The sequence below is a fragment of the Rhagoletis zephyria genome, unplaced genomic scaffold, assembly GCF_001687245.7.
Source record: "Rhagoletis zephyria isolate East Lansing unplaced genomic scaffold, Rhagoletis_zephyria_1.1 Rzeph_scaffold_00001, whole genome shotgun sequence".
In the NCBI taxonomy this organism is placed as follows: domain Eukaryota; kingdom Metazoa; phylum Arthropoda; class Insecta; order Diptera; family Tephritidae; genus Rhagoletis; species Rhagoletis zephyria.
The window spans coordinates 2,372,499-2,394,591 of NW_016157085.1; the positions used below are offsets into that span (position 1 = coordinate 2,372,499).

The window sequence follows — 22,093 nt, forward strand, 5'->3', positions numbered from 1 at the left end:
AAAAATTTGTTAATGTACTTTAGTTGAATATTTAGTAATTATATGTAAAATTTTAATTTTGTTTATTTTTTTAGTAAATAAAACTTTTAATTTAAGTACCCACACGCTTAATTGAGATTCTTCTGATAACAAGTACAGTAAATATGTGTGTTTTTGTATAAAACTATTTGAAAAAAATATTTAAAAAAATGAAAGTGTCTTCTGAAAGTGTTTACGTTCTCAAGCTTATCGTCACTAGACACGAATAAAGGCGTGAGCTCGAAAGTTGACCGCCCAAAAAGACGCATAAAAAAAAAACTTCATCGGCGAAAGACTCTTAACAGGTCTTTCTTCGCCGTCAACTAGGTTCACGCGTCTTTTTTCGACGAAGTTTTTTTACGCGTTTTTTTTCATCAATGCGTAAGCAGCGAAGTTTTATTCCTTTTCTCGATCAGTGGATAGTCATCATTGCGCAGCCACCCCTCTTCCAAGTAAAATGTTTTATAATGTGTTATTTAAGCAATACGAAAAAATTAAATTAAGTGAAAATCAATAAATCAGCATCAAAAGATGCTAATATAAAGTGTGAACTATTTACTTAAAAATAAATGCAAAATAATTTGATGTATGTAAACGAAAAGCGTGTAACTTTTAAGCTACTACCGTTGCGCCCGCGCCCCAAAAAGCTTTCACACCACACACAACTTGCCGCAAGAGCTTAACTTGGTACTTGCATGTATTTGTTTATGCCAGTGACGACCAAAATAAAATATGCGTATAGAGATTTGATTTTGTTATGCTTTTCATAAAAATCATAATTTTCAGCCAGGACCACACCATATTCCGCTGGTGAAGCTTTTTAAAGCTTTTAATGGGTCTTATATCAAACGTGACAAATAAAAAAAATAACCCGAAGAAGGCAGAAGTTTTTAATGGTTTTAATGAGTCTTTTATCTCGCGGCATGGCCTTCTAAAAGCTATCTAAATGTTTTACATGGTCTCTCAGAAATTAAAAGCTCTCTTTGGTCGCCACTGGATTTTACAATGCAAATATTCCAGTGCTTTGAAATCGCCTTTTGAAATGTGTATGATATATTTTTTGAACAGTTAGACATTAACTAGAATTAAATTTTGACTTAAAAAGCTCTAAACGGATACTCGTTAATTAAGAAAGCTCACTTGTAAAAAAAAATTTATTTCCAAATCCTGCAATTGCGGTTGCGGAAAATACTTGAGAAATGCGAGTAGGTACAGTCATAAGTCCGTGTGAATCTTTTTTATAATTTTAAAAAAATTTCGTGTAATTTTTTTTTTTTTGTAATTTTACTTTTTGTACATTTTACTTTTCCCTACTCAACTCAAAGTAGTACTTAAAATTAATTTGTTTCTAACTTCGTAAACTTACATAAGTTGTAGTGTTACTTAAGTTAATTATTTTAAACTTAAACGTAAAACTTACTCATTCAATGTTTATTATTATTATGGTCAACTGCTATATATTTTTGATAAATAAAATTTGAACAATATTGGATTTGTTAAACAAAAACAAAACTAAAAGAATTTTCTTATGATAACTACATGCATAGGTAAAATATTTTGTGCGCAAAACAAAAAACAACAAACTTGATAAATGCATCGCTTCTTTTGAATACCTATTCTAATATGCTTTGAAAAGCTCTACAAAAGCTAAGTATGCTTAAGGCCGGCGTTGGGCGGAGCCTTGCCTGCATGAAGAGCTTTCTTAAGCGCTATCTGCCCATCGTTGACTTAAGCACTGTAATTATTTTAGGAAAGTAAGCTTTAAAAAAACGAGTTCTTGCTTTTTCAATTAGACGGTGAAAAACACTTAAACTTTATGCTTTAAAATTTAAATCATATTTATTTTTTTAGAAATTATATTAAAAAATCTGTGAAGAAAATACAAAAAAGCTTTCGAACAAAAATTTAAGTGAAAATTTTAAATGAGAATTTTTATTTTATAATTAGTTTTGGAAACAATTTTTTTTAAATGCAAAAAAAGAAAATTTTAATAAAATATGCACATGCGCATATGTCTCCAACAGTAGCTTTCAATTGGGCAACTATCCTTTTTCTTAAATGTGCGCTTTATTTCAATTTTTTTTAATGTAAAGCTTTCCATAGAAGACATATAAAACACGCCTATTATAATCTTAAGTCCCGCTAATCCATTTAAAAAAGTCACGGTCAATATAAAGACAGCTAGGAAAGCTCTTTCAGGCTTTCTGTAGATTGTATATGGGCCCATCCAGACGAAAAGCTCTGTTTTTATAAGCGACTATCAGAGGCAGCTTTTTCCTATGCGCGTCCATGAAATCCTTTGAGAGCTTTGAAACACGTTTTCCAAAGCATTTTTTTTGGTCGTGAGTGCATAAAAACCAAGGTTTTAAAAGGCTCTCTATAAAATTAATATATGCCTGTATGACTATAAATAAGAGCTTTCTTTGCCCAGCACTGATATAGAAATCTTAAAAACGTATCTGTGAATGGGTGAGCTCTGGACTAAGCCATAGAAGGCGGTTGGAATGCCGCAAGCTTAAGAAGTTAGGTTTCCCATAAAATCAATACCATAATGAAAGCTGTGTGTGTTGCTCGAGAAAAACTAGCACAGCAAATGGAAAAAAAAATAAATAAATTTCAAAACTTTTAGTTGTGGTTCGTTCGAGCAACTAGTTTCAAAGAAAAACCTGTTTTGTGAGCTTTAAGCTTTGATTTTAGCAGTTTTTGGAAAAGCGCTCCGAACAAAATATTGCACTCTTGCAAAGCTTTTTAAGCCCTCTACTCATTTTATATAAAAGCTCTATCTGGCGAGTTCTATAAGCGTAATTGAAAAATTTAATTGCAATAAAAATTCCTTAAATACCTATTAGCTTAGGCGTTATTATATCAACATAAGAAAAATTAGAGATCATTAAATTTATTTTTAATGAAAAAAATCTTAGTTTTTAAGTAAATTGTGCATATTTTTTGTTGAAAACAATGTTAAAAATTAATGAAACGAAAATGTAGCGGAACTTACGTACCGAGGTATTTAGGTAAACATAAATCCTTAAATTAGTGGTTAAAAGTTTTAAAGCATGTGATGACAGAAAAAAAGTATTTTTTTACGAAAAAAAGTCTTAAAAGGCACATGTTGATCAGCCAATTTCGGCAATTAAAAAGGATCCAAATAGTAAAAAGCTTGCGGCCAAGTATTGAGCTCCATTAACTTTCGAAAAAAGTGGTACGTTATTTAACTTTTAATCACAAGATATTATATCGCAAAGCTCGAGTGAAGCCTTCACAAGAATTAATTTCAAAATTTCTCCGCATAAATTTATGTATTGCAAAAAAACTTAAACACCTTTTTAAAATCAAACAAATCTAGATCTTCTTAGTACAAAGCTGTAAAAAAAACCTATTAAATTTAAAGTACATCACAGTCTTCAAAAAAGTGTAATTTTTTATTTCTCATATAATTCAGTGAAGTTGTAAAAATTAGTTTTAAAAGACAATAGAGAACAAATTGCTTTTTCACAAAAAAAAATTCAACTCAACTTAATTATAGCAATAAAGATAACAAATCGAAATATTCTTGCCGTAAATTAGCGCAAATTTTATTGCTAAAAATTAGCTGTGTGCTTTTACACAGAACAAAGTATAAAATATTGCTACGTAATTTCATAAACAAACTCTTTATATTAGTATTGCAACTAATTATTTAAAACATAATGACAGACGTACAGATATGTATGCCTACATACGTTACAATTATACTGTTAATAAATACATACATACATACATAAAGTACATGCGTAAATGTAAAAGTATGTACGAACAACAGTTCGTTGTTTATGTCTTTTTTGTGTTTATAATAATAATAAGCAAAAATAATTTATTACGTAAATAAATTTTTTTTTTTTTTTTATATAAACTAACTTTTTTCAACATCATTCTCAAAATGTTTCAACTTTTTGTAATTGAAATTAGGGCGCGTACGCTGCACTGCTATCAGCTGATACTAACTTATATGTATGTATGTATGTATTCGGCAATTTGGTGTACGCGCTAACTGTAGAAATGTAGTAATTTTTAAATAGTTTTAGTAAAACAGCCAGCAACAGCTGAAATGTTTAACAAACGGCGCGTAAAAAAAAATATATATAATAATTATTAATAAACTAAAAGCTTCTGCGAATTTGGCGCAAAATAGTTAAGAAAATAGCAGAAAAGCGAAGAGAATATGTGTGGCACAATTGTTGAAATTCTAAATTGATTACTCTTTATTATTATAATACTTAATTATTACTGTATTATTGCTATTATGTAGTTTGTACCTTAAGCATATTTTACAAGCATATATATTTTTATATATACATATAAATATATATTGAAAATATTTTTATTAAACATAAATAAGTAAAAAAAAGACGAAACGTTGTTTTTATTTGAATTTCAGGTATGTTGAGATACATACATAAATTACGAATCCGGTTGAGTTTTTTATTTAATTAAATCACACCATCATTCTTCTTCCACCACACAGTGTCGGTCAGAAAGTGTGTCCCCATCAGTGGCGTAGCTGGAGTGACATTTTGAGGGCCGGCGTTTTCATAATGATTTACCTTATTTAATGATTGTTTTAATGTTTACAAACTTTAAAACTTTATACTTTATTTTTGATGCACATAAATAATATTTATTATTTATTTATTTTATTGGGGGGATAGCCTGTAGCCCGATCAATTCAAATAAAGCTCAAGTTTAAAATACATAGCTGCGACTTATCGTTGATTTTTAATATATTTTTTTTTTTTGATGAAGGCGTTGCTCATTTTCTTCATTAAAAAAATCGTCGAACATACTTAGATAATATGGAAGAAAATTACCGACATCGTCAAAAATATGCCATACATCAACTGTAAATCACAGCTACTTTAAATTTGCACTTTATTAGACTAAAATTGAATGAGCTAAAAAACTGCAAAATATTAAGAGATAAAATTGAAATAGAAAGTTCAAAATTTTTACGAAAGTTTGTCGATTTTTTTTAATGCTGTTCAAAGATTAAACTTATTTTCATTTAGTGTTTGTTAAGGAATAAACTTTATTTTTATAAACAAATAATTCAAATTAAAATATAATAAAATAAATAGTCAAATCTAGTCAATATGTGAGTGTCGTAAAGTTATGATATTTAAGAATATCTCTCTCTTACTATTTATATAGTGCTATAGGTACTATCATTACAAAAGCCAAACATTTCATAGACATACATATATAACTATATATGCATGTATGAATGAATGGATGTGAATAAAAATACTGGCAGCATTTAATTGTCGATTTCTATTGTCTTTGGCGTTGAAATGAGTGCAGATGTGACAGGATATGCATGTGTGACAAACAAAAACAAAAAACGCTTGTACATACAAATATTTATTTATAAGAAAATGTGTTGATATTTACCTTCATATACTATAGCTACGGTGACCATCCGTTCTGTTTTTTGCAGGACCGTACTGTATTTCAAAGGTCGGTCCTGCGTAGTTTTAAAAACCTGAAAATGTACTGCTTTTTTCCAAGTGTCCTGCATTTGTCCCGCATTTTATTCGTTATTTTAAAATTATCGGACAATGGCTGGATTTTTTCAAAAAAGTGTTTTTTGGTACTTTTCGTAGCTTTTCTTCAATATCTCATGAAAAAATCTCCCAATCAACGTAAGCAACTTACAGCTCGAAGGGTATTGATGTGCCTCTTACCAAAATATATAACTTGTGGCGACTTCAATGAAAATTATTAGTGCTACAGGCGACCATTTGCATTTTGTCGTCAAAGTCGAAAAAAGTGAAATTTTCTATCAAATACGCAGTTTCATTTGATTATTTTTTTTTTTTCATTATTTCAAAAATTCGATAAAGAAGATATATTACTACAGTAAGTTTTGAGCCAAAGTTAATGAAAATGGGATTAGAAATGTAGATGCTATGTAGCGCAATCTGCACAAATTATATATTTTTGTAAAGGGCACTTTGTAACTCGTCGTTTATGTCGATTCATGACGTCGCTTTTTGACAAATAACTGCGAAAAGTACCAAAAAACAAAAAAAGGGTATTGTTTTCGTTTTGAATGACTCAAAATTTACCTATAAAATAATCTTTTAAAGATTTTCACTTTTCGTGTAAGCTATTGTAATTATAATATGTTTTACTATACTTTTATAAATATTCATGTAAAAAAAGATTAATATCGATGAAGAAAACGTGATTCGTTTTTAAAGTTTAAAATGTATTAAGAATTTAGAATCATAAATACTCTTTTGATATTTCTATACTACGTAAATATATGTAGGCATATTTTTGAAAAATTGTCCTTCATTTTGAATCCATATTTATGGTCACCGTAACTATAGTATGTATATGTATATATTTACGTGTTTTCGTACTCAGTCATTCGCGCATACCGTATACGTGTATGTAAGTATGTATGTACATATAATCGACTATTTATATACGTATGTACATAGTACGTTGCCACTTAAATAAATACAAGCGATTACTTTGCTGCTAAGTAATGAATAATGAATGGGCCACATTCCCATAATGTTTTATTGATGAACTGTGCCACGGCAACGCCGGTGCCGCGCTAAGTAAACTGTTAGTTATGCGTTTGTTTAGGTGTACGTGTCTAACTATCTGCTGGCTGATCCCTCGACGTCCAGTTTCTTTCACAGTATTTTCACATTTTATTTGTACTCACTTACTTACTTTATATTGGTGGCATCACTTTGTGACAATTTTCCCACATTTTAGCCGGCGATATAACCCAGTAGGCGATTGAAGGTGAAATTTAAAGGCAAAGTTAAGCGTTCAGCATAATATATTTTATTTTCCTACTAGGTAGTGGACTAAGTATATCCACATATGTTACATGTACATTAGACAGTCCCAAGAATATATGGGAAAATTGTTTTTTTTTCAAATTTTAATATGCATACCCTTTATATTTGTGCTTTTTAGCCTAACATATATGAAGTTTTATATAGTAGTATAACGATAGCCATTGTCGACTTTTAGTTGAAGTTTTAGTTAATAATTTTAATTAAGGCTTCAAAATCGTCCATGAAAACTATGGTAATGCGAAAATTTTGAAATTAGTCAACTAAGCTTCAATATTAAACGAACTATTTTTTCGCAAACAAAAACGAGATCTAGAACTGTGATAGACCACTAATGTGTAGCTAAAATCCTACTAGGATCAGAATCGCTTATTCCTACTGGGTTCCACGACAGATAGGTACAGAAGCTAATGAAAATTAACAACTCTCACCTGGAGATGAGTTCCGACCCAGTTCTTCTTCTTGTTTGGCGCTGTAACGGTTTTTACTATTTGGCCGTGTCCAATAAAGCACGCCAGTCATTTCTTTTCTGGGTCAATCGTAATCGCTATTCGTATCTCGTCATGGTCATCCGGTGTGACATCGATTCCATCGTCATCCACTGGGGGGCTCAGACTTCTCTTCCCCTTTACTTTGAGCGTGCTACAATTCAAAGTGTTCACTTAATAATTTAGATATCTTCTGGACATCGGTCACTTGGCCGCTATGATTGTTGTTCCATAAGTCGCCTAACTCTCTGATAAAATTCTCGGCCGTTTTTCCTGTCGGCCAGCATTTTAAGCTCTTCGCACTCACATATTTCGGCCTCTCTCCTCTTATTGCGGCAAATACGTATAGCTTCGCTCTTCAGCTCCCTAAAACGGTCCCACATAGCGCGTTTCTTGAATGGTGGTGAAGTCGGCCTTTGTCTTCTCCTTTACATCAACAAGCAGGGCAGAGGCACCTTCCACATTAAGAGTCCGGATATTTCAGGTGCAAATCATAGTCTTTTATACGTTTGCCGTGGTCGTAAAGGCATGCGGGGTTTTATCGTGGCGCAGGCGAGGTTTTTCGCCTTCTCACATTTGAACCAGACCAGCAAACCAGGCCCTGCTGGAAATATGTTATAGTAGGGTTATAGTAGAGCTGGTGGGTACTAGAGGATTTGCAGCGACTCGTATTTCAAATCACACCAAAATGAACTCTCACAAATGTTCACTGGGATAAGTATAATTTACAGTTCGGCTACTGCGCTTGCGCACTCACGCGCTGGCACAGGCATTTCTTTTTCTTTTTTGCTAACTGACCATAACAATTAATAACATTTCAACAGCACAATTTACTTTTACCTTTTTTGTGCGCGCGCAATTTAGGAGCGTCATTTTATCGCGACAACCATGCAGCTTAGCTCTTCNTTCGATATTTTCTCGACCTCATTTGTAAAGAAATAAATATTGTACCAGCATCCTGGTAAGTTATATACTTCGAGCCTGATGATACAATCGCTTGATGGAGCCAGCAAGCTGGTGTCGTATATTTCCCCTCTTAAACGAAAAGGTTTTTGGTTGGATAAAATCTTAGGTTTTTTCCAGACTTCATTGTTGTTGAAAATGTTTGCGTGTATACTTATATATGTATATGTAAGTAAAAAATTTAGCTACCATTTTTAGCCACAACGACTTTTTTTTAGCTCTTTTTTAGCACTTTTTTTAACGGAATTTGGCTACCGCTAAAAATGATTCGCGGCAACACTGATGTGTATGTTCTGCAGCAATGTTTTTTTTTCGCTAAAAGCCTGACGGCTGCTCATCGAATTTCAAATCTCGCCTCGTCTAATGCGCTCCCAAATGATTTAGCCGCGATAGACAATAATGAGCTACAACGCTGACAGCATTGGGAGCGCGCGCGTTTACACGTGCAGGCACTTCCTGCACCGCCTGCACCCCGCTCAGCTGCTCGCCCACCTGTGCGCGTCGATAATGTCAGCTGTATGTATGTCTACACACTACCGCTGCCAGGCACTCAAACCACTCCCAATTAATTTATTAATTTATGTGCTTTTAATTTCATAAATTACTTGCACGGGCAATATTCGATAGCGGCAGCAGCGGTGACAATAACAAACAATGAGAAACCGCAAACTCAACGGCTAGCCAAGCGCCACATTGCTCGTCACATTTGCGGCTGTCATAAATGCCACAAAATGCAATCTCTTCACTAAGCGTTCAACTTTTGACTAGTGGCAGCATCAAAGCGATTGCTGTTATTATTTTTATTGCTGTGTTGGATTCTGCTGTCATTAACATGGTTTGACGCTGGCGTCAACATTTCCAGCTACGGAATGCGGTTGACTGCATTCGACTTTTCACCGCCGCAAATGCCAACAATCGGCCAACAAACTGTCGGACTGAAGCGCGATCACCAATTATAATTGAATTGAATTGCTGCGAATCCGCACGCTGACAGCATCATAGCTCGGTAACGAATGCTGAGAGCGGGTAGAGGGGGACGCGTTTGGGTGAGCAAGGGCCACGGAGTGTTGGTTAAAGGCGCACTGTGAATGGAGTCATTAAATGCGACAATTTCATTTTTAATGATGCGACAGTACGACAGTGTGACAATCGCGATCGCACACAATTCAACATACATACTTACATATTTAGCTAGTTGAGATACAAGCAGTCACAGCGACAAATAGACGGCGGTCAATCGCATTATTGCATTTTTGCATTGTTGACATTTTTACAACACAATTTTAATTGTTCACAACAAGTTCGATAAATGTCGCATTATGGGAGCAATTTATCGCCCAAAGGAATATACAAATGTGGGTAAAAAATATATTAATTTGAACCCAGATAGATTCCAGAGTAGATATGGAGCTGCCGCGGACTTTGGTTCGAGATNGACACCATGTCTGAAATCCCACGTGATCTGTCAAATACTAATGCATGAAAATCCTAACCTCAAAAAAATCACCCGTTAGATGTGAACGAGGCCAAGGCAATGTACCCTCTGGCAACACATAAGAAGTCCTCGAGTTTTCGAACACACCTCACTGTTGGCAGTTATAAACTTTGAAGAAATGAGGAATCCAGGATCCAGCATAACCACCACCAACAATGGCAGTTTGGTGATTAAATGAAGAAAATCTCTGGCCAACAGTGCTAGTTTGGTATCGGTAGGCAATTGAAAAGCGGAACCTTTTTCTCGTCAAACAAAAATTACGCTCTACAAATCTCTCACCGTTTCCGTTCTTTTTAATGGCGCTGAAATATGGACGATGTCTTACATGGGAGAAGGGACAGCTTTGTTAGCTTTCGAGAGAACTATTCTACGCAAGATCTTTGGCCTTGTTCGCGTTGGTGGCGCGTATCGAAGAAGAAGGCATGACGAACTGTACGAGCTCGAAGACATGGACATAGTAAACGCATAAAAATGCAACTATTACACTCGCTTGGGCAAGTTGAACGCATGGATGATGAGGCGACTCAACACCCATGGGTGGGCAACGAAAGCAAGATCGCCTTTGAAAACAATGGAAGTACCACGTGAAGAAGGACCTGACTGTACTCGAGATATACAACCAGAGCAACCTCGGAAAGGACAGAAGTAATTGGCAGTTTTGGTCTCGGCCCAAACCAACGAGCGATTGTGGAGCCAAATAAGAAAAAGAAACTCCCATGGTGCAGTATTTGTCGCCTCTCTTGTAGTGTTTGAACTCCTTATTATGGGAAATGCAGTGCTGGCCGCGCATCAAAGCTTACGGAAAGAAGAGGATCTTGATTAGTATTGTGTACCAAAATTGGAGGATCTCAACCTTTAGTGGTTTCAGGCGTCAACATAAATCTTTCTGGTAAGTCAAATATCTACATAGCAGTTGAAAATAATACGAGCACTGCAAATTGTTTGACAGTACTGGAGAAGCGGTCTGTGACTGGCTATGGTACTTCGGGTAAACAAGGCTTTAGTCAAACCGATCGTAACGTAATCTGCTCTAGCATGGTGACGTAGAACCAGAGCTGGGTAAATGCAATTACATTACAATTACAATTACATTCCTCAGTAATTGTAATTAGGATTCTTATCCTTTAGCTCACAGCAAAGGAATCGATTAGNTTGAGTCCTAATTACAATTCCTTGTAATCTGTAATTGGGAGTAATTTGATTCCTAAAGGAATCATTACGACCCAGCTCTGCGTAGAACCAAGGTCAGATCGCCAATTTCTGTGCTAGTGAGCTACAAAGGAGGTGAATAAGCATTACATCATCATGAGTACAACCTCAAAAGTGATGATGTCACACACAGGGGATGATGCGTTGATGTTGTCACACAAAGGGGAGGGACCTACAGTTTTATGAGAAGCTGTCTTTTATGGCAGAAATTCATTCGGAGTTTTGCCATTGCCTGCCGAGGGGCGACCGCTGTTAAGAAAAACCCATTTTTCTATATTTTTGCGATATTGCATTGACCAGGCGCGCTTACACTACACTGCTTACCACTACACCACAGCGGCGAATTTCATACATACTTACTACAAGAAAACCGTAAAACAGTTATTAACAACACATAATCACTTGAATTTTTCAATTGTCTTTGCATTATAATACATTTTTATTAATTAATTATAATTTTTTCTTTTAATTTTTTCACGATTTTTCTTTTTGTTGTGTTTTGTTTTTTTTTATACTCATTTATATATTTGCGAATTTAGTTTTAAAACTAATTACAATTTAAGTATTTTGTTTACCCATAAATGATTTTATATCAGTTAATTAAGTACCTACATATTTTTTGTTATTTTCTATCAATGGTTTTATAAATTTTCATTTTACCTTTTTTCCTATTAAATTTACTTATCTCATATGAATGTGTATTGAAAAGTGATTTATTGGAAAAGTCATTTTATTTTAATTTAAATTTAACTTAATTAAATATTAGTGTTTGTTTTTTGTTTTTGTTTCTATACTTATATATGTATATGCATATTGCAGTTTGGTGATTTCATTTGTGAATTTCGGGTGGTTTTTGTTTTACACTTGATTATACATGGTTACAGTACATTTTTTTATTATTTTGTTTTTTGTTTTTTTTTTTTTGCATTTAATCTATCAGCATGCCTCGGTTGGTTATGTTTTCGATTGTGCGGATTTATGTTGTTTTGTATATTTTATGGAGTTTGCTTTTACATAAATTTGAAATTTTTTTGTGAGAATTATGTGATTTACATTTTTTTTCTTAATTAAAACTTATTCAATATTGTTTCTTAATGATGCGGTTATTTTTTGTTTGCTATATTGTTTTAGTTTTTTTTATAAATATACACAAATACATATGTAAATCCGTTATTTAGTAGTGATTAGTGCCTGCCACGCTTTTTCGGTTTTCTCGTCTATTTTGCTTTTTTATAAATTCTATTGAGCTTACAGTTGTTTAGTGCCACCAAAATGTTTTTGATGTTTTACTTTTATTATTTTTGTGATTTCTTTTAAATATTAAGAAATATGTTATACAGTATTTGCTGTTATACTTATTTGCATCACACATTCACCTAATCTAAGTGCTTTCTTCAGCATTCTCAATTGTTTACATAAATTTCATAGAACTTTTAATTTTGAATTTTGCCAATTAAATTTTTTTTTTTTTAGTATTATGTGATTCGTGTCAAGTCTTAAATTTAGGTAGCAGCAACGTGAGAATTCGCATCAATTTTACTTCTTCTTATTTCGATATTTCAAAATATTGATTTACTCGCAATTTTTGTTTGTCAATCAATTCCTTTTTCCATATTCAATACATTGCGTAGTTGTATGTGTATGTGTGTACTGCTTCTTTTACATGCCTTAGGTATTGTTAATTTTTTTTCGTAAATAAAAAATTGTACGTAAGAAGTCTAAAACCTATAAAAATGTGTATAGTTTCATACTGGATTCTGTTCTGTATAAAATAAAATATTAGAAAAAACTTATCCTTTTTTTATTATCTGCGCATGGCTCAGAATTATCCTACGTGAAATTCAAAGTAAATTTTAAGAAGACACCATGGGTCGAAATCAATATCGCTCTAATCAAATTCCGAAAATATAATTTTTCTTTAGCAACCTTTTATTTTGTTGTAGCTGCATAAAAAAGTGTTCGAATTTTCTATAAACATTTTCTATAAGGGGTCTTTTTTGGTTCAAGGCATTCATTTCTGCGCATATCTTTTTCTTAAACCCGCCAGATTTAGTATTTTCTTGTCGTATGAAAAATAAATTTGCATTAAAATAACTAAAGAAAATACGATGAAACTGAACTAAATACAGAAGAAAGAGAAATTAAAAGAAACAAATTGTATATTCCCCAATAGCAAAATGAACTTCAACACGCCTTCCCTTTTTCCAGAAATTCAAACAGTTTTCGACTCTCTCAGATATGAATGACGACACCCACTTGTTTTAAAACAGACTTTTGAAATGACGACTAAGGAGCGTTCTCATAATTCTTCGATTTAAAATAAATTTTTATAACGAGGAGAACAGTTTGTAAAGTCAGAGACTTTTTCAAAGCGCAGTTAAATGCAACACTGCTCATACCAACTGTCAACTGTTAGTAGACTTATATCAAATTTTGAACAACCTACAACATTTAGTTTGCGTTTGACAGCCGCTGAAAACAGACAACCTCCGTTGACGAAAATGGAAAAAATTTAATTTCGTGTGCTCATCGAGCAATTCGCAACATCGTAAACAAAAAAAATTTGCCAAAAATCAACGGTAGTTTGTAAAACTTACTCTTTATTATAGTAGAATTGAATAAGCTAAAAATTCTGAATAAAAACAGTGAAATTTTGATGAAAATTGGACCAATTTCGAAAAATTTTGCACACAAATGGAAATTAGAATATATATGAAATGCATTAATGTCTGTTATCATAAAAAAACGTCGTACTTTTAAATAACAAGTTTTTCGATAAGGGATATAATACATTTTTTTGAAAAAAAAAAAATAAATCAAAGAACTACTTCCCTTTGTTAAATAAAGTACGGTTGGTCGCCGTAGTTATTAGGCTAGATAAAAAATAAAATATGTTGGTTTCTTTTCACCACATTATCTATAAAAAATAAAAAATAAAATAAATTCTCAGAAACTAAACGAATGGCGAAACCATTAAAAATAAATACCAATAAAAACTTTTACTTGAAATAATTCATAAAATAAAAACACAAGCATTTATATTTTTGTAGAAATTAAAATTTAATTCGTATATTTCAACCACTTTTTTCTAAATAAATTAATTTAACCTAATTTTTGATTAAGGGTATACAAGCCCAATATTGTTAATATAATAAATTGTTATGCGGTAACTTGAAAACCCTTTTAACTTTACCCACACAAAATCAGACTTTCAGCCTCGTAAAGTTGGTATTGAGTTATTCGGAATTTGGTAAATTTACGAAAAAAATAAAAAATACTAAAGATTACCGAAAACCACATTACGCCATTAACGAGTTTGGGCTGAATACCCTTATTAATTCACAATTATTTATTTTTGGTTTTGTTTTAAGTTTTTTGGTATCAAGATTGCATTATATTTGTATGTGTTTATGGCTGCTAAGTGTTTTTGTTTAAATTGTGTTTTTTATGTTTTTGTGTTTTAATTTTATTTGCGCTAAATTTTTTCGCTACTTGACTAGGCAAATTATTTATTTTAATAAATACATAAATACTAACAAATACATTAACATACATTTTTTTTAACTAACTGTGTACTTAAGTTAAGTATATATATATATATTTTTATAAAAAACAAATCATACATAATTACAATAATACAATCGTATAATTCATGCATACATACATAAGTACAGTACATAGCTAATTTGTAATTATTTCATAGTATTAAATAATTTCATTGATAATACAATTTTTATATTTTTTTTTTTAACTAAAACCACATATATTTACAAAATGCTTTCGATGTAAAAAATTCATTTGTTTTTGTTGTTGTGGCTTATTTTGGTTGTTGTTGTTGTTGTTGTTGTTGTTGTGGTCATTCTACTTTCATTGCTACATTTGCAATTAATTATGTGAGAGAAACTTTCGCCGTTAACAAATTAAAATTTTTGTTTAAATTTTAGTGAAATTAAAACTTTCACTAAGGCATACAAAATACATATAACAACAACAAAAAATGTCGCAATAACCAACAGTTTTTTTTTTGACTCATTAGTTAAAACAAATTCGAAACGAATATACATACATACTTACATACGACAATTTAATTTATAACCAGTTATTTCGGAATTTTTTAACATTTTTATTTTAAAAACTAAGCAACATAAATTTTAATCGTAAATAATTATTGGAATTATAAGATTTCGGTTTCGTTTCATTTGTTAATACTATATACATGGTGGAATGGTACTTTAACAAAAAACAAACTAAATAAAAGAAAAATTATTCTGCAATTTTATAGAGCTTGAGGTTATTATTTATGAAAATTTTTGTGCTAAAATCCCAACTTGAATTTTCAAATGACTATCGAAAATAGTTTTAAAAATGGATTTAAATATTTTTTTCTTTTTTGGATCTGAAAACAGTAAGCAATGAACGTTAGAAAAAAATCAGAGATGTTTTTCGGTTTTTGCGACTACGGAAATGGATTCCTTCGCACAATAACAACAAAAATATATGCTGGAAACTTTTTCAAAAAATTCACTGCAAACTGTTTTCAGGTCAAAAGAAAGGAATAAATTAAAAAATGTTACTTTCGATCGTTCTTTCAGGTCAAAAAAGGAACACAATTTTTTAGGGGATTTTTTTTTATACAGAAAAAGTATTTTTACTGAATTCTCCATTCCTAAAATTTTAAATTGCTGTTCAATTAATTTCGCCGATTGTTCTCGTGCTCGCAATTTTGATTTTTTTCGCAACAAAAATCATTTTCCACACTGTGCGGCCTCAAGCTCTAATAGACTTAAGAATAAAAATTCTTGCTAGGCCACAAAAAAAAATGTATTGAGATCTTTAGAAAGGCGATTCCCTAAATGAAAGGATTTAAATTTTCAAATGTGATGCTCATATTTTTTGGTATTTGGAGGTGGCTAATAAAGTCCTATATAATACAACGAAGTCATTAATAGAATTGTTCCGCAGGCAGCTGATGTCTTCAGGAGTGTTGATGAAATACGTGCCGAGTTGTTAATCTGGCGAGCCTGAGTGTAGCGAATGCCGGGAAACTGAGGTAAACAGCTGTAGCATATATGTGAGTACACCTGCAAGAACCGACTACTGGCACTTAGTTAGCTGTGGAAGCCCCCTTTACTGTGCACGGTCAAAAATGGGCCAGAGGAATCTTGAAACTTTGCACGTCGGCGTTTTTTCCCAGCGCTCGCTGAGTCAACTGTAAGCGCATCTATCAAGAAGTAGGCCACAAGTTGTCAAAATAATTCCAGTGTCCTCCCTGTCTGAGGTGTTGACCTACAGGGTTCCCTGCCTAGCCCATTTCTTAGGCCTGGAATTTTCCGTGATGTTTCAAGGCGATTGGGAGATTTCCGGCATTCCCCGACCAATTTCGATCATACCGTGATCGATTCCAGTGCCCTAATTGCTGCTTGGCTACCAGAGTAGATATTTACACTTCTATTCGGCACACAATTGTGCATAGCCAAACGGCTGCCGCCTAGCATCGATCCATCGATAAAAGTATTTATTGGATCCCTACTCCAGCGCCTACAATTCTCACATTCGCCCCTTTGAGGGATGCGTGTGGAAAAGATTTCGTTCGGGGCCAACCACGGAAAGCTCCGAGCCATTTCTGCTGGTTTGGCAATCGAAGCTTTTAAGAATTGTGAAGTGCTCGTTCATCGAATTGAAATAAAACCCCGAGCTTTTAAGCCTAATTGCGGAGGGAACTCGGCAACTTTGCCCACAATGTCAACAGGGGCGAGATTGAGCTTAGCCTTCACCTTACCAACACCAACATTTTCTAAAAGAAATTAAATGATCTCGAATTTTTATATTATTGATTCTTTGGAGGAATATTATTCAGAAATTACTAACCTAACCTAATAAAAAATGGACCAACCACATGTCTACGACCAATACATTACCATAATGATAGAAAATACTCATTATCCAGGCTTCTAGAATTTCAAAAAAAAAATTAAAATTATCGGGCCGTTAAGCTTTAATCCCTAGCGGCCATTCTATTTTTATGGGAAAGCTAATTAAATACAGGGCAACCCACGTATAAGTTTGTGTGTATTTCTTTGATTGCATTGCAGAATTGGTTCTATTTGAAAAAGATAAAATTTTCTTTTAAATTTAAACAGATTTCAACAAATTGTAAAAGTCCGCAAACTAAAGATGTATTAAAAAATTTCTGGCGATATATTTTAACATCAATATTGATTTCTCCGTTACATCGAAATATTTAGCCTCCCTATACCCGTTGGCAGTGGTGGCGGAAAAGGAATGTCTCCTCTGAGTTGAATATGCCTTACATGTAATTAGGGACTACGCTGATTCGCGCTAGTTTACGAGAAGAGGAAACAACTGAAGTGCCAAAGACTTTTAAATAGCAATAAATAATAACTTTATTTTTAAATAAAGGCACCTTTTTTATAAAAAAAAAAACAACTAATTCAAATTCTAAGTGCCGTTTTCTCAAGTACATAGGTATTAAAACTTATCTGCCTTTCAAACATATTTTTTATAACAAACTTTTTTGATTAAAGGTCTGATAAATTTTAAAACCTACTTGAGAAAACGGCCCTACATCTTTCTAATTTATTAATTAAAAAAATAGATATAACGTACCACTCGCACCTTGTATTTACATACATAAATACATATGTATCTACATATGTCAAAGGCGTATTGCAAAAACGTTATCTACGTAGAATTCTAAGAAAACTTCCCCAAGAAACTATGGGTCTAAAATCCAGTTCCAGCCGAGAGACATAAAAATATATGCAGTGGTTTCCAAATACTTCAAACTGAAATCTTTATGCCCGTCTGCGCGGACTAGGTTTTAATTTTAGAACCCTAGTTCCTTTGGGTAATTTTTTTTTAATTTTGCGTTGATTTTGTTTTTGCTATACCCCTTTCGCATTTTTTTTTCACCCGAACAATTTGACCCACCCTAATGTATATGTCTAACTTCATGTGGCTTCTTTCATTGTGCATTTGCACGTGTGTATCTGCAATTTTTGTTTCACTCACACACACGGCGCCTAAAACTATGCTGCCACAAGGCGCATTGCCAGTATTTGCACGCATATTTGATTATTCTAACTTTTTTTTTGTATTTTTGCAATTTATTTTCGCTTTTTTTTTTAACAGCCGCCCTGACTAGATTTTGTCTACACACACTTACGTACATACTTACAAACATATAATCTCGCTTAGATTGATGTCTGACGCATTTTTACATGCATTTCAACTAATTTACTTGTTCATGTGTTACGAGCACATTTATAAAATACTTTTTTTTATAAATTTTAAATCTTTTTTTTTTATACCACTTTCGGCTTCCAAGCGTGAGTTCTAGCCATTTTAGTTGTGTTTAACATCAATTTGTGCGCATACAATTCGTTTTAATGTTTCACTTGTTTGCTTTGCTTTGCTTTGTGTTTCTTCTAAACCCAATTTTCCTACACTTTCTAAGTCCCCCAAATCGCTTTGTGCTTTTTTCCTGTTACTCTGCCTAGTTCTGTTGCTCTACAGTTTGTGCTTTATTACTGTTTTTTACTTAGCCGATTGCTGCAATTTTTATTTATTTTTTTAAGGAATTATGTATTGCTTCTTTTTTGTGTTTGTTTATCTTATTTTTTTTTTTTGTGTTCATTATTACTATCTGCTTTTTATGAACTTAAAAATTTAGTAAAAAATGGTTGTATGTATTTAAATCACTCTCTGCATGCTTTCTTGGCGCCTATCTAAAGCAACAGTTCTTAAGTAATGATCGACTAGAAATTCCTACAAGCGAGAGAGAGTATGCTGCATAAACCAGTAAGTATGTAAGTAAATAAGTATCCAAATACATAAGCACATTAGTCAAAGTAAGTGCATGTGGTAAGTATTTTCGCTTGACGCTTACAAGCTAGTAGGAAACTAAAAACTGTAGCAAACTTTTCTCCTTAAGAATACATACATACATAAATATATATATTGTTGCTGTTGTTGTTCTTGCTATTATAACCTCTTTATCTTTGCTGCTGCTGTAGTAGAACCTTAGATCATCTGCTTAGACATTTAAGTGCTTAATGCTTAATGCTTTTACGCTTAGTCCTTAAACTTGTCTAGTGCTAGAGCTTAGGTGCTACTTAAATTTAATTGTTGCATTCCGCAAGCCTTTTGCGAACACACTTTATTGTTTGTTTGTTTGTTGGTTGATTGGTTTGCTGATCTGCTGATTTGTTTGCGGTTTACAATTTTTGCTTACTACTTTTTCGTTTTTTCACTTCATTTTGACACTTCCACTTCCACTTACTTCACTTCCCCCAGCTTTAAACTAAAGCTTACCATCTGTGCCTATTTTTATTATTTATTGTTTTTTGTGAAATGCTTTGGTTTTTTCTCCCCCCCCCCAACTGTTGACTTTCGCTGGTTCAGCAAACGCTTGCTTGCCACCTTCTTAAGTGGGACTGTCTGTTGTGGAAGCCGCTGCAGATAAGCTGCCATCTTGTAATTGTGCCAGCGCTTTGAATTTCTGCGAGTTGAGGAATCTATCGTAAACAAGCATATAGCATATATGAGTCTATTGATAATATATATGTATGTATGTATGTATGTACCTTGGATATGAGTCTCGGTGCATGAGCGTGTAGATTTGTATTTGCGCCTCGTCAAAGGTATGCGTTGTCGGTTCGACCATATTACGATTGACGATCTCACGTACGCGCGAATCCAGCGACACTTCACGTGGCGACAATATCGAAATGTAGTCCTCATAGATGAGACGCGCTTTCTCTTCGATCGCCTCAGAACTATTTTCTTTTTTCAACTCTTCGCAGGCGAGCCAAAATAGGATATTCTCTTCGCTGAATTCGCTGCGTAGGAAGTCACGAAACACTTTGCGCCCAGCTGTAAAGGTAAATATTGAAAGATTAAAATATATGATAATTTTAAAATTAATATTTAGAAATAAGAGTGCCAATTACTATGGAAATTCGAACGGTTTATTAATGTTTTTAAACCATGGCTCACAATTTCTCTGCAGATAATGTTTTTTGCAAAAAATGTTTGATAGATAAATGCTCCACGCCTGAAGCATTTTCCAGATAATTTTCAAATCATAAAAGCTCTCCGTGAAAAATCAAAAACAAAAAGAAACAAAAACACGAAGCCAAAGAATGAGTAAAATGTAAAAAATCTTCTTAACAAATAACTTATAAAAGTGAAAATTGGTTCCCAAAAGTCCCGAAAAAAAAATGTTGACATCTTATGAAAAATAAAAAAACACGAAGAATCCAGAAATTTCCCGAAAAATGCGGATAATTCAGAGAAAATCAGAACGGGTTCCGAAAAAATTAGAAAAATTCCTAAAGTCCTGAAAAAATTTTAAAATTTCCCAAATAATCTTGAAGAATCCATAGAATAAAATACACGAAGAAAACTTCCAATAGTTCTGAAAGGTCGCAGAAAATCTTGACAATTCTCGAAAACCGCACTGATTCCGAAAAATTCGGAGAAGTTCCCAAAGTCCTGAATAAATTTTGAAATGTCCCAAAAAATCTTGAAGAATCCAGAGGATAAAATACACGAAGAAAACTTCCAATAGTTCTGAACGGCCCCAGAAAATCTTGAAAATTCTCGAAAAATCAAAAAGCTCTTCACCTAAGTAAGATCTCGAAAAATCACAAAGTGTTCAAAAAAACAGGTAGATCCCGAAAAAATCTGAAAGCTTCTGAAAAATGAAACATGGAGAATAATCCCTAAAAAATTCTAAACAGAACCCATAAAATCCTAAAACACACGAAGAATTCTGAAAAAATATCATACAAGACCGGAAGAAAATCCCGAAAATCAAAGCACGAACAAAACTTTAGAAAAATCTGGAAAGTTTTCTAAAAAGTCCCTAAAAATCTTAAAGATATTGGGTACAAGCACAGAGCACTTCACTTTTGTAAAGAAGCCTCGAAAAATCCCGAATTCCCAATTTCGGGGAAAAAATCCAAATAAGTCCTCAAAAATTCTGAAGGATGCCAAAAATTAAACGTAAAGAACCGAGAAAAACCTCGGGAAAATCCAGAAATATATGCAAAAATAAAACAAAAAAAATCACTAAAAAGTCCTGAAAAAATTCAAACAGATACTGGAAAAATCCCAAAAAAAATGGTAACAAGTAAAATACAAAGAACACCGTAAAAAATCACGAAAATACAAACACGAAGAAAACTTTCGAAAAATCATGTACATTTTCGAAAAAAATTCCAGAAAATCTTCAAAATTCTCGTTAAACATAAACGGTTCATTTTCCATTAAAAAAAAAACACAAACAAAAAATTAAAAATCTTGCAAATATTTTTGCGCGTAAAAATCGGTATTTTTTGCTCAAAATAATAAAAGCACATTTTTTTAAGTAATGAGGATTTCAGAATTACGTGTATCTTTCTTCTGCTGCTCTCCTTCTGCAATCACGCTCTATCTATTTATCTCAAAACTACCTGTTCAAAAGCTGGAGCTACTGATCTATTTAGGTGAAATTTCGCGAGACTATTGTCGGCAGGGTGACCTCAGAAGAAGAATGGTGGAAGTGGTCGAAAAAGTATGGGACAATTTTTTAACGTTTGATTGAATGACGTTTGCGCTTTACCAACCTAAGTAAGTCATTAACAACAAGTTTTTCTACTCTTCAAAACAGCTTTAAAACGTTCACCAAATAATGTAGCAAACGCAATACATACATGTGAGTATTTCATTTCTTGTTTTTCGTACTGAGTTAAGGAGAAGTTAATTGCGGTTAAACGCCCTTGGCTGCATGAAATGTAAATCTCTACCAGCTGGTGCCGCATTACAAACGGGAAATAATGAAGAAGAAGAACCATCTCAATGACAGGTGAGTAAACTATGCTAATAGAGTTGTTGAAAGAAAGTGACATCGCGTGTTTACATTGTGCTTTTACTATTTACATACTAGTTGTAGTGAAAGATTTATAGCTGAGCGCCACATAAAGGAAAAGTAAATATAAATATAAAAGTAAGGTAAAATGTTTAATAAGCACGCATACGAATGCGCACAAACGATGTAA

The 22,093-nt window shown here is 32.9% G+C and overlaps 1 protein-coding gene and 2 long non-coding RNA genes across 5 annotated transcripts in view; 2 read left to right on the forward strand and 1 right to left on the reverse strand.

Annotated features, from left to right (window-relative positions):
- Positions 1 to 15: 15 nt before the first annotated feature.
- On the forward strand, positions 16 to 20,249 carry LOC108362760 (uncharacterized). The gene is made up of 3 exons (XR_001847513.1): positions 16 to 196; positions 18,724 to 18,735; positions 20,240 to 20,249. It is a non-coding gene; the product is annotated as an uncharacterized LOC108362760 (long non-coding RNA).
- On the forward strand, positions 1,959 to 4,134 carry LOC108362717 (uncharacterized). Its single transcript, XR_001847511.1, has 2 exons — positions 1,959 to 2,078; positions 2,273 to 4,134. It is a non-coding gene; the product is annotated as an uncharacterized LOC108362717 (long non-coding RNA).
- The window catches only part of Dhit (regulator of G protein signaling double hit), a 63,682-nt gene continuing 60,324 nt past the window's right edge, over positions 18,736 to 22,093 (reverse strand). For all 3 annotated transcript variants that reach the window (XM_017615619.1, XM_017615676.1, XM_017615747.1), the window contains 2 exons: positions 19,637 to 19,925; positions 18,736 to 19,567 (listed from right to left, as the gene is read on the reverse strand). In XM_017615619.1, the coding sequence (XP_017471108.1) occupies positions 19,477 to 19,567; positions 19,637 to 19,925 (380 nt within the window). In that variant the 3' untranslated portion in view covers positions 18,736 to 19,476. The remainder of the gene's footprint in view (positions 19,568 to 19,636; positions 19,926 to 22,093) is intronic.